Source organism: Physeter macrocephalus, chromosome 14, assembly GCF_002837175.3.
Source record: "Physeter macrocephalus isolate SW-GA chromosome 14, ASM283717v5, whole genome shotgun sequence".
NCBI lineage: Eukaryota > Metazoa > Chordata > Mammalia > Artiodactyla > Physeteridae > Physeter > Physeter macrocephalus.
The window spans coordinates 41,180,348-41,195,606 of record NC_041227.1 but is presented as its reverse complement, the minus strand read 5'-3'; the positions used below and the strand labels follow the sequence as shown (position 1 = coordinate 41,195,606).

General features: G+C 51.6%; 1 protein-coding gene across 1 annotated transcript in view; it reads right to left on the bottom strand.

Moving 5' to 3' along the window:
* Positions 1–15,259, bottom strand: part of NINL (ninein like) — a 60,611-nt gene continuing 45,352 nt past the window's right edge. Inside the window, exons 17-22 of the mRNA XM_007105176.4 lie at positions 14,554–14,623; positions 8,510–8,668; positions 7,476–7,589; positions 4,539–4,709; positions 3,178–3,291; positions 1–1,290 (exon numbers count right to left, since the gene is read on the bottom strand). Coding sequence (XP_007105238.2) covers positions 1,099–1,290; positions 3,178–3,291; positions 4,539–4,709; positions 7,476–7,589; positions 8,510–8,668; positions 14,554–14,623 — 820 coding nt within the window. The 3' untranslated portion in view covers positions 1–1,098. The remainder of the gene's footprint in view (positions 1,291–3,177; positions 3,292–4,538; positions 4,710–7,475; positions 7,590–8,509; positions 8,669–14,553; positions 14,624–15,259) is intronic.

Sequence of the window (15,259 nt, the reverse complement as noted above, 5' to 3'; positions counted from 1 at the left end):
GTGGTTAAGAATCCGCCTGTCAATGCAGAGGACACAGGTTCGAGCCCTGGTCTGGGAAGATCCCACGTGCCGCAGAGCAACTAAGCCCGTGTGCCCCAACTACTGAGCCTGTACTCTAGAGCCCACAAGCCACAACTACTGAGCCCGTGCGCCACCACTACTGAAGCCCGAGAGCCTAGAGCCTGTGCTCCGCAACAAGAGAAGCCACCGCAATGAGAAGCCCACTCACCACAATGAAGAGTAGCCCCTGCTCGACACAACTAGAGAAAGCCCAAGCGCAGCAATGAAGACCCAATGCAGCCAAAAATAAATAACAAAAAAACACTTAGAAATCAATTTTAATAGAAAAGGACTTTTATTGCAAATACAGTGGCTCTTCATATTACAGTAGTTTATTCTGATAAACCAAATGGCCATAATTTATGTATATTTTGGATATAAAACTATACTTTTTTTTAATTTTTTTTACATATAATATACTTTCCAGTGTGATGACACTTCAATGAGGAAAAGATTGCATTCACAATAGAAACCATCCTCCCTGAGTCCACAGCCCTAAAATAACAAGCACTGTCCAAACATCCCTGCAGTGGAGCTGACCCTGACAAAGGGGCTTCCCCTCCTCTATCCCTCATCGCCAGTTGACAGTCACAGGAAGTGAAGCATTTCTGGAGTTTCTGTATCCACCCACTACAGAGAATGCCAGTAACTCAACCAGAGCAGCAACAGTGAAATGGCAGAACTGCAGAGCCCTGACTTTGCATTTTAGTCTCTGTAGCCAAGGTCAGAAGTAAAACATTAAAACTATTTTACCATTTACCTTGCTGAGAGCTCCCATAACCTGTTTCACTAGTAAGCAGCAAATTTAGGAATTTTACCTAGGGACCACTAAAAAAATATATAGTCTTTTCCAACATGTCTGTTTCCCCAGCATCTGGCACATAGTCGACCTTCATTAAATGCTTGTGGGGCGAACAGAGAGTCATAATCCTCATCTGTCCAGGGGTGTGCGGCCAATGAGCCATAGCAGTTACGGCATCACAGTGGTTTACTTTTAAAAGATGTTCTTTCAAAATGAACTCCAGGAAGAAAAGCAGTCTACACAGAGAGAGATGCTGAAGCGATCTTACTGAGTAGTTTGTTGAGAGCTCTAACTCTTTCTTCCAAGAATCGGGATTTTTTCTCAGCACCTCGTTGCTTCTCTTCAGTGACCTGAAGCACTTTCATTAGGTGAGCATTTTCCACATAGAGCTCCTTGAGCAGCAGATCAGATCGTGTATTCTTTTCAAACTGGACAGGGGAGAAAGCCACACTGCACTGTGAATCTAATGCATTAATGCCACACTACCAGCTTGCCCCTCCCAGTCTTCCACGTTGTTCAAACCACAGTTTGGGGATTCTTAAAAACTGGAAACAAATATTGGATGTAATGACAATTTTTGTTATCCTGGCGGGAGAGAGGAAATTGAGAATCTGATGAACTATATGGTAGAGAAAACAAGGCAATTTTGCACAAATTGATTTTTACCATAAAATGAAGACAAAAAGACCAAAATCTGTAGGCCTCAAAAAGAAAGGAAATTGTCAAAAGTACCCAAAACGTTTGGCTCATCTCAGTGTGCTCTGCAGGCCCATCCCGTCACCCGGGACACAACGAGGCACTGTGGTCACCACACACACAGCAGCTGTAGGGGCTTCAGGGATGGGGACACAGGCCACACTAGTCAGGATGCTAAGACACAGGGGTCCCAGATTTGCGCTTCATGAGTCAGCACTAAATACATTCACTCAGGTAGTTAACTGAGCAGCTCCGTTGGCCATGTGCTGCCCTAGCAACAGCTCTGCTCTCACAGGGCATGTATTCCAACGGAAGGAGACAGACGAGAACCAAGCATGCAGTGTTGGATGGTGGGACTTGGTGGTGGACCAGTGTCGGGTGGTGGGACCTGCTAACAGAAAACCCGGGAGGGGACACACAGCTGAGACTGAGGTGAACAGAGAGGGCTTCTCTGTATGTTGACATTTGGACAGAGATCTGAATAAAGCACCAGGTAAGTCAGTGAGGCTGTCTGGCATGAACATTCCACGCAGAGCTGGCACATGGCCAGGAGGCCTGTGAGGAAGTCAGAGCTGCCGTGCTGGCTGGGCAGGGGGCCAAGGGGAGGGGAATAGGTCCTGCAGAACCTTGAAGGCCACTGTAAAAACTGCCTTTTACTCTGAGGGATGTGGGAAGACTGGAGGTTTCTGAGCGGAGGAGGGCCAACACCTCCGTCACATTTGAAGATGACTTGCCGCTGAAAGCACATCAAAGGAAACAAGGACACCAGCCGTTAGGACCCAAGAGATGGGGGCTCTGTATCCCACGCTGAAGGCCTAGCTGAAGGAGGAGATGGGAAGGGGTCCATCAGGACTCCAAGGTTTTGGGCTTGGGCGGGCAGGTGAGAGCACAGACAGCTCTGAAGGGACTCCTGTAAAGAGGAGCAGAGAGCTGGTAGGACCAGGGCTCTGGAAGGTGCTGTTGAGACAAGGCTCCAGAGGAGGGAAGGGCTGGGGCGGCGGGGAGGGGACACAGGCACATGCATTTCTTTGGGCACTTCTGGTCTTCCAGTGAAACAAGCGCAGAGCACAGCTGAGGGGAGAGGTGCTGGAGGTCAGAGACAGGAGGGAAAGGGCCCACCGGAGAGGGCAGTAGGGGCGAGGGTGTAGTTGGGACAGCTCCCCGGCCACCCTGGCACCTCCACGTGCAGGAGCCTCAGGATTCACCTGGGGTTTGGGTTGAGGTTTTGCCAGGAGTGACTGGGGGAGTCACCGAGTCTGACTGCTGGGAAGGAACGTGAGGACCAGGGACTGAGAGGCTGGGAGGATGGCAGTGCCGGCAGGGGAGGGGCTGCAGAGATGCGGGGGTGGTCAGGAGCGGGTGGCCTGCACAGAGTGACGCTGCCCGGGGACCTGCAGCTCCGGATGCCGCAGATGAACCATACTTGACTGCTATGCAAGAAAAGTATTTCTACAGATTCTCATGTTTCATTTCCTGTAGCTCCAAGTAGAACTTTTAGGGCAGCAATGGCCTCTCTCTCTCCTCTCCCCCTCTCAGCAATTCCACAGGACATGGGGTTCTCTTGGGTTATGTCTCCCTGATCAGCTACTTGAATGCCCAAACGAGGCATCGTCACTCACCTGCTCTTTCAGCTCACACACTTTCTCTTGGAGAAGTGCTTCCACGTTCTTCAAAATCATTTCCACCTCCTCCACCCGCTCTTCTGCGGCTTTCAGCTGTTTTTCATGTGCTTCCTGCACAAAAGGAGGTTAGAGATGAACACTGTACATTTTAAAAAATCATCGCGGGTTTATTTACTTTAGAATGGAAATTAGCTGAAGTGTGCAAATCTGAGCGTGTGGCTAACCTGTCATCCGTAGAGGGATGGTTAGAAATGTCTCACAAGCCACAAAGCTGCATTTCTCACTGTAGTCTAAGCAGATCAGCAGACTGCTTTGTGCTAGGATTTGTCCTTTGAGTCCTAAATGACTCAAAGGTGAGTTTCCCCAAACACGTTAGTCTTTCTGAAGGATTTCTGACTAAATTTCTTTGTTTTGTCAATAATCTCTCACAGCTTAACTGTCTCTCCAGCATAACGTTTTTGCATAATGCTGAAAGGCTATTCATTAGAATTTGTGTTTTACAAACGTCGAATTTCACCCACCTTTGCAGGCTTGCGCCAGTTCCTCCCCCGTGAAGGTGCCTCGTCCTCTGGCCCGCCCCCCCCCACCCCCGCACCTCACAAACTGAGGACCAAGATGTGCCCCGCAGGCTTACACTTTAAGGTGCTCACTCACTGGTTCCTGAGAGGGTGCTTTGAGGTGGGAACCGCTGCCACCAGAAGTTGACAGAAACGGAAGCACAGAGAGGTTAACTGGCCTGAGGTCACTCGGCTGGGGTGCTGCAGCCAGGATCCAGATCCCTGCAGTGCGTGCTCTGAGCCGCTGTCCTGCTGCCCTTTGGGGCTGCGACTCTGCTTCTATGTGTCTAGACGCCTAGGGCAGCACTTGGCACACAGCCGGGCTCCCCAAGTCTGTGCTGTCACTGCGCTGACCTCTTGTCTGACCGCCCCCCACACCCTGGCTACCTTTAAACATGCTGACCACAGCCCACCTCAGGATCTTTGCACCTGCCTGTACTCTCACAGGGCTACACAGGCAGGGACCCTGCCCGTCACCTCCCTCGCGGCCCCTCTATCACCATCTTTCAGGCCTGGAAGCGGGGACCGTGTGTGTGGCCGTGTGGCTGGCTGCAGACACGTGCAGCCCGGAAGACAGACTGGGGGGCTTCGGGGGGCCTTCTGGGTCAGCTGCTCAATGCCCCCCAGTTCTCAGGGAAAGTTGGGTCCCATAGCTTCCATAAACCAGTCCTCACGTAGTGGGACATCTGCGGGGCCATCTTCCCCTGGGCACCTGGGCAGCTTTTGGCTAAGTCACCAGAGAGCCAACCTTAACCCTCCCCGTCACCCTCAGCCGGCCCTTGGGCCCCTGTCCTCACTTACTCGTTCCTCCTCCTGGAGCTGCCGAGCCGCCTGCCGCTCCCCTTCCAGCAGCTGCTGCAGCTCAGCCACGCGGCCCCGAGGCACCAGCTGCTCCATCTGCTCCTGCAGCCGTTGGACCTCGTGGGCGTGCTGGGACCGGGCCAGCCTCAGCCTCATGGCGGCCCCGTACAGCTGCCCGGGGAGAAGGCACCCACTGTTGTGGTGACTGCCCAGAGCTACCGGGTCACTACCAGACACAGAAGACTGCATCCCTACCTTTAAGGTCACCCCACAAGGGAAGTGTCTGCAGCAAAACCCACGATTCCTAAAGAGCCTGTTAGCTGAATTCTGACGCCAAAACTCCATTCAGCTGGCACTTCTGCACAGTGAGAGCCAGGAAGGCCTGCCTGTATTCCACCACGTGACCTCCCGCCGTATTACGTAACCTTCTGTCATGTTTATTACCTTCCGGGTACATTACTGGGGTGTAATTCCTTTAATACTGTGACCCACGCCAGCTGTGTACGGCAGCCTTCCTCTAAGTGAAGAGTTCACGCTCCTGACACCTGGCTGCGGCCGGGGTCCCAGAGGTGGGTTACACAGTGATCAGCGAGGGGCTGGGAGCAGGTGTGGATGGACCTCAGCACCCTCTCCCTGGGCACAGAACCCACTGGGTCGTTGGTACCAAGCTGTCCAGAGCCTGGCCACTTCCCCTGACGGACCACCTGGGAGGCCAGATCTCAACACCACTTATATCACTTGGACTCTGGCAGCTTCGTCTGGAACACACAGAACTGCCCTCTGAGACCCCACAGACAGGAAAGGCAACAGCTCTGCCAGGGGTCCTGCCGAGTGCAGGTTGGAGAGGAGGGCGCCGGCCATGCCAGGCAAGAGCGAGGCTGTGAGCCCGCAGCCCCACTTCCCTCACTGTCCCGTGTCACCGCGTGTGTGAGGGGCCACCCCAGGTGGTTCTCCAGGACAGGTCCCCCCAGAGACACACCCGTGCACACAGGTCCAGCAGGGCAGCTACCATGCTCTTTGGGATGAAGAGAGGGGAGGATAGTTCTCACACACCCTCCACCAGATGTAGCCTCCTCCTGACTTTCGAGATTCAGACGGTCACTCTGCAGTCACTCTGGCCCGTGTCTGAGCCCCCGCCCGCCCGAAAGTGCTCTTCACACGCCCTGCCCAGGTTCCTCGCCGCCCGCTCTCCACTTGGCTGGGTGGTACATCAGCACCGCCCAACTGAGTGCGCCGAGCCCCCTCCTTGTGAAGTGAGGTGCGGGTGGAGGCTGGGCTGCCTCCGGAAAGCCCTGCTCAACTGCCACGTGAGGAGGGGGACGTCCCCAGGAGAGCAGCGGGGCCACTGCAGCCGGGAAGCCAGGGCCTTCACGTTCTGGATGCCGGGGCGGGACAGTGAGCCCCTCAGACAGCAGCCCCTCCTGCCCTGAATCCAAGCTGGACCGGCAGGATGTGGGGAAGTGATATTCAGAACTCCCGGGCACCAGCCTCAGAAGCCTAGCCACCTGTATGCTCTTCTGGGGGTGCCTGGTTGCCGCACCACGAGAACCCCATGCCATGGAGAGGCCGGTGCGGGTGCCCCAGTCCATGGCACCCCTGTAAGTGCCCTCTTGGACGCCTGGCTCCTCTGCTGGACCTGTGACCTTGGAACCACTCATGGCGCACCGGTGACCACTGCCTCCCTCCCCCGTGGCTCTGTGTGCACCTCACCTCCGCACACCCAGAGGGTCCCTAGGTGCCCTGGAAGCTCCTAACTTCCCTTCTCCACACTTTCATCCAGGTGTGTTTCACGGGGGTCCTCGTCTAAATCACAAAAGGGGACTCCAGCACATGTCACGGCAGCCTGCTTAAGTGCAGTATCTCCTGCCTGTGACGGCGGCTGAATGTTGGACAGCCCAGCGGGCACAGAAACCCCGGCAGCCCAGCCCTTCTGCCAGCAGATGGATCTGACTCCTTAGCCTTGAAGGCTCAATCTAGTCCAGGCAACTTCTCCGGGTTCCTTTTGCACTAAAAATAGAGAAGGGAGCCCCCAGTACGTGGCGGCACCTCGGGGAAAGTGCCTGCTTACAGCGGAGGGCTGAGCCCACAGGAGCCTGACAGCACCTCATAAGGCCCCGGTGGGGGGTCCCGCACCCAGACTGACCCCTCTGCAGCCCCGGGCCATCTGAGAAGTGACTGTTCACACCAGGTGACCACAGCCAAGTCCAGGAGTCAGGCCAGGGGCCAGTTGGGGAACCTGGTACAAAGGCTGGCCAGAGGCATGCGGGTTAGAGACCCTCTCCCACGGCCCTTTTCCCGCTGCTGTACCCTGGCCCTCCAAGCACACCTCAGGTCTGAGTCCACACTGGGCCCGTGGCCCTCAGGGCACCTCACCCCATCACCTCCCTTCTGCTCGAGCTCCTCAGAAGAACCAGCCCTGTGTCCCTGAACCTCACGCTGTCAGGCACCCGCCGTCCCCCCTGGGCCCACCCTGCTCACATCTGTTTGTCCCAGACCACGAACTCCCTGCCTCCCCGGAGCCTGGTGCGCGCTGGACAAATGCCACGGCAGGAGAGCGGGTAGAACACCCACAGGTATGTGACACCTGGGCTCCACTGGGGGCGCGGAGCTGGGTCACCTCGGGGGTTGCTCTGCCCTGTTGGCCTGGACCTCAGAGGCCACCTGCCGCGTTCCCCGGCCCCTCCATCTGTAAAGGGCACACCTGGAGGCACTGCTATGGCCTCCTCCCCTCGTGAGGAACAGGCACAGCTCTTCATGTGGCTCACTCGAGTTCAACCCGACCCTGGACTGAGCCTGACTCAGTCCTGGGCCTGGCAGGTGCCCAACTAGCCGGGTGACCTGAGGCAGACCAACGATGCCCCTGGCTGGACTAGTCCCAGCCAGGCTGTCAGAGGCAAGGCTGAGCCCTCCCGGGCTGGGACCACCGCGCACACCCACCTGGTCCCGACTCTCTTCGAGGGCCTCTCTCAGCTGTGACTGTGCCAGTCTCAGGCTCTGACGCTCCTGAGTCACGTGTTCAAGTTCAAGTTCAAGTTTTTGGATTTGGTTATCCTGTTTTTTAAAAATCAATTTCACAGGTATAAGAAGTATCTTAGCAATGTGATACACGTTTAATGCAGAAACTTCAGAAAAGCAAAAATTACAACATTCAGCTCATCCGTGATCCCAGCAGCCCGAGGACCACACCTGACGTTCTGCTGTATCTCCTGGCCCTCCCTCCACACGCACGGACTTCTGTCACTAAGAGGTTGTATGCTGTGCTTTCCCCCTCTTATTATATCTTGAGTGTTAAATACTTTTCAAAAACATGGTTTTTAATGGCTGCACCATCATTTACTGACTAATTCAATACTGTTGATGATTCAAAGCTGATTCCAATTCTGTTTTGTTTTTGTTTTTGTTTTTTTTGCGGTACGCGGGCCTCTCACTGTTGTGGCCTCTCCCGTAGCGAAGCACAGGCTCCGGACGCGCAGGCTCAGCGGCCATGGCTCACGGGCCCAGCCGCTCCGCGGCATGTGGGATCTTCCCGGACCGGGGCACGAACCCGTGTCCCCTGCATCGGCAGGAGGACTCTCAACCACTGCGCCACCAGGGAAGCCCCCAATTCTGTTTTGCTATTATAAATACCACGGCAGTGAAAATACTTCCAGCTAAGTCCGTACACAACGCTCAGTAAAGTTCCCACTGGCAGAATCATGAAGCCAGAGCACACGGACGTTCTTGAGGCTCTTGATGTATATTTTGCCATATTGTCCTCCGGAGAGGTTGTACCAACTTACTCTCCTATCATCAGGATTTAATTCCTTTCTACTACTTTTTCTAGATACCAGGCTTTGTAAAAGCTGCTGAAGTCCACATATGTTCAGGGCTTGCTTGTTAAGTCCCTCACTTTACCTCCAGGCACATCAGGGCTGTTCCTGATCTGTTTTAGGCCAGCCTGTCTGCCCCTCCCTGCCCCGCCGGCCACTCACCTGCAGCTCCTCCCGGCACACCGCCTCCTCCAGTCTCTGTGTCAGCAGCTGAACAGTGATGTGATTCTTCTGGCTCTGGGCCTGGTGGGTAGAGGCCTCCTCTCCCAGCTGCAGGACCCTGTGGTTGAGCTGGGACAATTCATCCTTGCATTTCTGACTCTAGAACAAAAAGGAATAAAACACAGATGAAAAAGTTATTTTTTTAAACCAACAGCATTCCAGTGGTTCTCAACCAGGGACACTCTTGCTCCCCGAGGAACGCTTGGCAATGTCTGGAGACCATTTTGGTCATCACAGCTAGTGGGGTGGGGTTACTACTAGAAACTACTGGGTGAGGAGCTCAGCGTTCCCAGAGTGATGGGCTCTCAGGCCACAGGGCAGAGGATGAACTCTGGTCTATCCAAGAAGCAGCAGACTGGGCACCAGGGGCGCTCACAACCCATCAACATCCATCCACTGCTCTGGAGAACTGGTATGGTTTTCTTGTTTCTCCCACGGTTATTTCTAACATTATCTTAAACAATTTGAAGGGAAAAAAAAAAACCCATTATACTTGAAGCACGTGATTCTCTTCAAATCATTGTCATTAAACACAAAAACCGAGGCTCTCGGTGGGGGGAGCACACTGATAAAATCGCCCACTTTGCAGGCAGCGGATGCTGGACCCTGGGCGGTGCTGCCTGGGATGAAACAGCAGCCAGCAGGTGACACACGGAAGTTCGTTATTTCCAACCGGGTGTCACACACCTTCACACAAACCACGTTTCGCTCATCTGCTTTTCCCCAGCAGCAGCCCTGGAGGCCGAGGGTCTGCAGCCCTCTGTGCCTCAGAGCCGTGTCCACGCACAGCTGGTGGGCGCGTCACTGTCGCCCCAGGGCCGGGTATTCCCACCACATCAGCCAGGCGCAGGGAGAAGCAGGCTGGGGCGAGAGCTATGGGTCTCTCCAGGGGACAGCAGAGGTCTGAGAAGCCAGAGGTGACAAAAACACTCCCAGAGGACTTCCCTGGTGGTGCAGAGGTTAAGAATCCGCCTGCCAGGCTGCACTGAATGCATCTGGTTGTGCCTTACACACACACACACACACACACACACACACACACACACACACACAGGCATAATGACTGGTTGCTTAGAACGAGTTCCTGTAGGATTATCTTTTTTTCTCTAAATTCGTTTCTTCTTTAAATTTAACCTTCAGTTTTGAGTCACTTAGTTGGCTGTTGCATCATATGATTCTTTGGTTGTCTGCCAGTGATGCTAGATGGGGTCAGCACAGCCCCAGGTCCTGGTTGCTAATGCTTATAAAATACCACCCACCCCCACAAAGGAGACTCACTTACGAGTTCTTTGGACTTCACCTTCAAAAGTAGCCAAAGAATTCATGTGACAGGTTATCCCAGAAAATCTTTTGCAGTTAGTGAAATTAGGGTATAACTAAGAACATTCGGAATACTACACACACAGTTTAGGTGATCTTGGTATAGTGGTGGGACAGCAGTAAAGTAATTAACATGTACTTGCTCTGTTAGGGGAGACTAAAGGGAAAGAGGTGTTCAGCCTAGAAAAACATTTCTCAGTGGATTTCCTATGAAGTCAATGTGTCTTGGGTTTAACTCTGAAACAAATTAAAACATTTAAAAACTGACTTACTAGCATTTGTGGATTTCAGATTGAGACCCATGTAAAAGCAGTGTTTTATTCTGTGAAAAAAAAAAAAGAAAACACCAGCCGACGCAGGGGACACGGGTCAGATCCCTGGTCTGGGAAGGTCCCACATGCCGAGGAGCAACCAAGCCCGTGCACAACAACTAATGAGCCTGCGCTCTAGAGCCTGTGAGCCACAACTACTGAAGCCTGCGCGCCCTAGAGCCCACGCGCCACAACTACTGAAGCCCGTGCACTCAAGGGCCCGCATGCCGCAACTATGGAGCCCGCGGGCTGCAACTACTGAAGCCCATGCGCCTACACCTGTGTTCTGCAACAAGAGAATCCACCGCAGTGAGAAGCCCACACACGCAACGAAGAGTAGCCCCCACTCGCCACAACTAGAGAAAGCCCACGCATAGCAACGAAGACCCAACACAGCCAAAATAATAATAATAATAAAATTTTAAAATAAATAAAAACACTCCCAGAAAGAGTAAGAGCTCAGCAAGGTGTCAGGACAAGGTTGGCAGGTGAAAATCCACTGTACTTCTATGTCCTGACAGTGAACACACAGAATCCCATGTGAAAAACAACACCATTTCTGGCTTCCGGTCTGGCCTGTAAAGAGCTTGGAAGTCGTCACTCCCATCCTCACAACAAGAAAAAGCTGAGTAACTGAAAACTCAACCACTCTTCTGAGACCCGTCAGAGAACTGAGGTCACAGGGCAAATCAATGCCCTGAAAACTGGAGAGAGGGGCAAAGAGAGTCACAGCTCACCAGGAGCTGATGGCTGGAGCCCGAAAAAAGTAAAGTGGCTACTGTGGGCGGAACTGTGTCCACAAACTCTCGGCTGTGTCTGGAGACGGGGCTTGCAGCAGGTAATTAGGTTAAATGTGCTCACGAGGTGGGGTCCTAATCTGATAGGACAGTGACTTTATGAGAAGACACAGTGAGAGGGCATCGTCTGTAAACCCGGAAGAGCCTCGCCAGAACCAAGTCAGCCCTGCCTTGATCTTGGACTTCCGGCCTCAAGAACCGTGAGGCAATAAACTCCTGTGGTTTAAGCCACGTACCTGTCTGTGGCATTCTGTATGGAGCCCGAGCAGACTAAGACAGTGACCATTTTGAAGTACACAGAGCGTTCTGTTCTCCTGCCCTCAAGGGAAACGTCCTTTTTACCAGATCAGAACCAGCGTGGGGAAGGGGATACCCAAGTGCAGCCCCCTCTAACCTTTCTGACTCAGTACACACCTATCAGAGTGGCTAAAATAAAAGAGTGACAACACAAGTGTGGACAAGGATGTGGGGAAACTGGATCAAGCACACATTGCCGGCAGGAACGGAAACTGTTACAGCCACTCTGGATAACAGCTGGGCAATTTCTTAAAAAACTAAACATGTAACTACCATACAACTAAGCAACTGCTCTCCTGGGCATTTATCCCATGAAATGAAAACCTATAACCACACAAAGACCTGCCTGAGAATGTTCACGGCACCTCTGTGATAGCCCCAAACTGGAATCAGCCCAGCCGTCCTTTAAAATGTGAGCATTAAAACAAGCCGTGGGCGACTTCCCTGGTGGTCCAGCGGTTAAGACTCCGTGCTCCCAAGGGCCCGGGTTCGATTCCTGGTCAGGGAACTAGATCCCGCAGGCCACAACGAAGATCCCGCGTGCTGCAGCTAAGACCAGGCGCAGCCAAATAAAGAAATAAATATTAAGAAACAAAAAAAAACAAGCCGTGGGACATCAATGCCTTGGAATAGTGTCCAGCGACAGGAAGAAGCTAACCGGGGACACACAGCCGGGAATTACGATATGTGAGAAAAGGCAACCCCAAAGTTCGTATTCTGTTTTCCTTTTGTATCACATTTTGAAATGACACAATTTTGGAAATGAAGGGCAGTTAGTGGTTTTCAAGGGTTAGGGGCTGGGGTAGGCGGGCAGGAAGGTGGTGGGTGTGGTTATGAAAGAACAACGTGAAGGATCCTTATGGAGCTGGAGCTGTTCAGTATCTTGACTGTGGTCGTGGAGACACGAACCTACACAGGGGATAAAACTGCATAGAACTTGACACACACACGAGTACACAAGCAAAACTGGGGAAGCCCGAGTAAGGCCCATGGACTGTATCAATGTCGACATCTTGGTTGTTGATATCTATTATGGACTGATCCCTGCCAATTCACATGTTGAAGCCCAAACCCCCAATACCTCAGAGTGACTGTATTTGGAGATGGGGTCTTGAAAGAGGTGATTAAGGTAAAATGAGGTCATATGAGTCCAATATGATGGTGTCCTAATAAGAGATGAGGACACAGACACATCCGAGGGACGACCATGTGAGGATACCAAGGAGAGGACAGCTGTATACAAGCCAAGGAGAGAGGCCTCAGAAGAAACCAGCCCTGCCCTGATCTTGGACTTCTAACCTCGAGAACTATGAGGAAGTAAACTTCTGTTGTATAAGCCACTCACTCTGTGGTACTTTGTTATGGCAGCCCTAGCAAACTAACACAGATATATTATACTATAGTTCCATAAAATGTTTCAACTGGAAGAAACTGGACAAAGTGTATTTCTCTGTAATATACTTCTTATAACCACCTGGGAGTCTGCAATTATCAATACTAATTTCAATTTAAAAAAGAATTAAAAAACAAAAACAAGAATGACACATCCCAGCTTCTGTGCTTCAGTCCAAAAGCCAGTAAGTGATACCAAGCACAGAAGGCATTTACTTATGGGGCAAAGGGAGACCAGTGTGGAGGTCAGTGCTGAGTGAGACAGGGTGTTTACCCGCAGGGTAAAGGGATTAATCAAATAGTTAAGTAAATCTATTGAAGATGAGGAAACCAGGTTTTTCACTGCTAGAGGCAAGAGTTATAAATATGGAAAGGGAGAAAACTAGAATTATCCCTGTGATGTTGGAATTGCAGATAAGAGTTTGAATTCATGCTTTTCAGTAGGGAGATATATAAATAAATATACCTGAAACCATGTGCATATGAGCATAATAAATATATGTATACACTCCCTAGCTCTATGCACTAACTGCACCTGGACATAGCTATGCCCCAGGAGCCGTGAGCACTCCTAGTGCCCAGATCTTGGTCTCTAAATACCATTCAGAACTAAAAGTCACCAAGGGCTCCTTGCAGAAATGACTGCTTCCAGGACTGGGGCAGGGAAGTACTAGATGAACCTGGAATATTGTGGGGCACCAGAAAGTGAGGAAGTGTGCAAAGAATGACCAGGACCTGTCAGGAGGACCCAGAAGTCACTCTGAGGGGGCTCTTATTGGCCAAATCTGGGACAATCTGAGCATGAAAATAAACACTGATGGTAACATATTAGTAACCCATTGAATAAAACAGGAATCTATGATAGTAACATAATGATGAATAAATAAATGGAGGTCTTCCCTCGTGGTGCAGTGGTTAAGAATCTGCCTGCCAATGCAGGGGACACAGGTTCGAGCCCTGGTCCGGGAAGATCCCACGTGCCGTGGAGCAACTAAGCCCGTGAGCCACAACTACTGAGCCCGTGTGCCACAACCACTGAGCCTGTGCTCTAGAGCCCTTGCTCCTCAACAAGAGAAGCCACCGCAGTGAGAAGCCCGCGCACCACAATGAAGAGTAGCCCCCGCTTGCTGCAACAAGAGAAAGCCCGTGCGCAGCAACGAAGACCCAATGCAGCCAAGAATAAATAAATTAATTAAAATAAATAAATAAATGGAGAGAAGAAAAAGCTCTTCCTTACACTAGAACAACAATTAACAAATATAAAAGGAAGCTGGGATTAGTCACCAAATGGCCACCATCACAGTAATAACTGACTCCACCAAGAAACAGAGGGTGATAAAACAAGGGGGTGAGAATTTGATGGAAGAACAAGATATTCACGTCATATCAAAGCATTTCCCCATAAAATATTCAGTAATTACCAAGGGGAAAGTACCTTTGTGGAGAAGCCTGACCAACACCACCTGACCAAGAATCTAAGTTGACGTCACTGATGCTTGTGTCCCCGGACTGGATGGGATGAGAAGGACACAGCATCACTTTGGGGATAATCACACATAATCTGAATCTAATCAAAGGGAAGCACCAGATACACCGAAACAACCACTTGTAATCTTCAAAAGCGCCAGGTCCTAACAACAAGGACAGGTGGACTGAAGCCACACGAGGTCCTGGGCTGGCTGATGGGGCTGTTTCATAGTCACAGTGATTTCCTAATTTGGGGTGGGAGAGGGCTGATGGGTCAGCAACTCACTCTCAAATCTTTCATAACAAAGTTCTGTGCTTCCTTGTTGTAAGCTTGAAATTATTTCAAAATAATGGAAAAGGGAGGGTGGCATCAGCTTCATGCCAGGTGTCAATACTTCACCTGTGTGCAGAGCTCTTCCATCTCAGAGCAGGCCTTTTCCTTCTCTCTCTTTAAAAGCTCGACTTCCTTCCTGTTGAAGAAGCAAAGTTAACAGTATCACTGACCACTCATCGCTCACGGTCACCTTGGCGGCTTGGATTTGTACACCTGCTCCTGGTACCCTACAGCCACTGCTCCGTCGCTGTCCTACGCTATTGCTGCTGCTGGTCCAATCGAATCCCAGCTTCGGAACCAGAGGAACCCTGACAGCACTGTAAGAACAAACCCTCCGTGACGCTCCTCGATCACACACGTTAATCTCTCTCTAGCACATGTGACCGCTCTTCACACCCAGCAGCATAAACACCAACACAGGCTTACATTCACTGACATCTGAGGTCAAAGGGGTCCCAGCACCAAGCTTAGGGAAAAATGGTTCCTGGAGGGAAAAATCTTGCAGATTTCAGAACTGCTGTAACGTAACAGCAATCGCTTATTGACCATCCACTTTGGATCCCAGGCTTTCATCATCAGGCACTTTAATCAAATCAACACCGCATTCTCGGCAGTTTAGAGCCGAGCTCATCTTGAACGTCATTTAAAAAAAAGCCAAACAAACCGTCCTTGGATGAGGCTCTGATGGTGAAAGCAGAAATCCACTGACAGGCATCCCGAGCCTCCACCACAACACACACACACACACACACACACACACCGAGCCTCCACC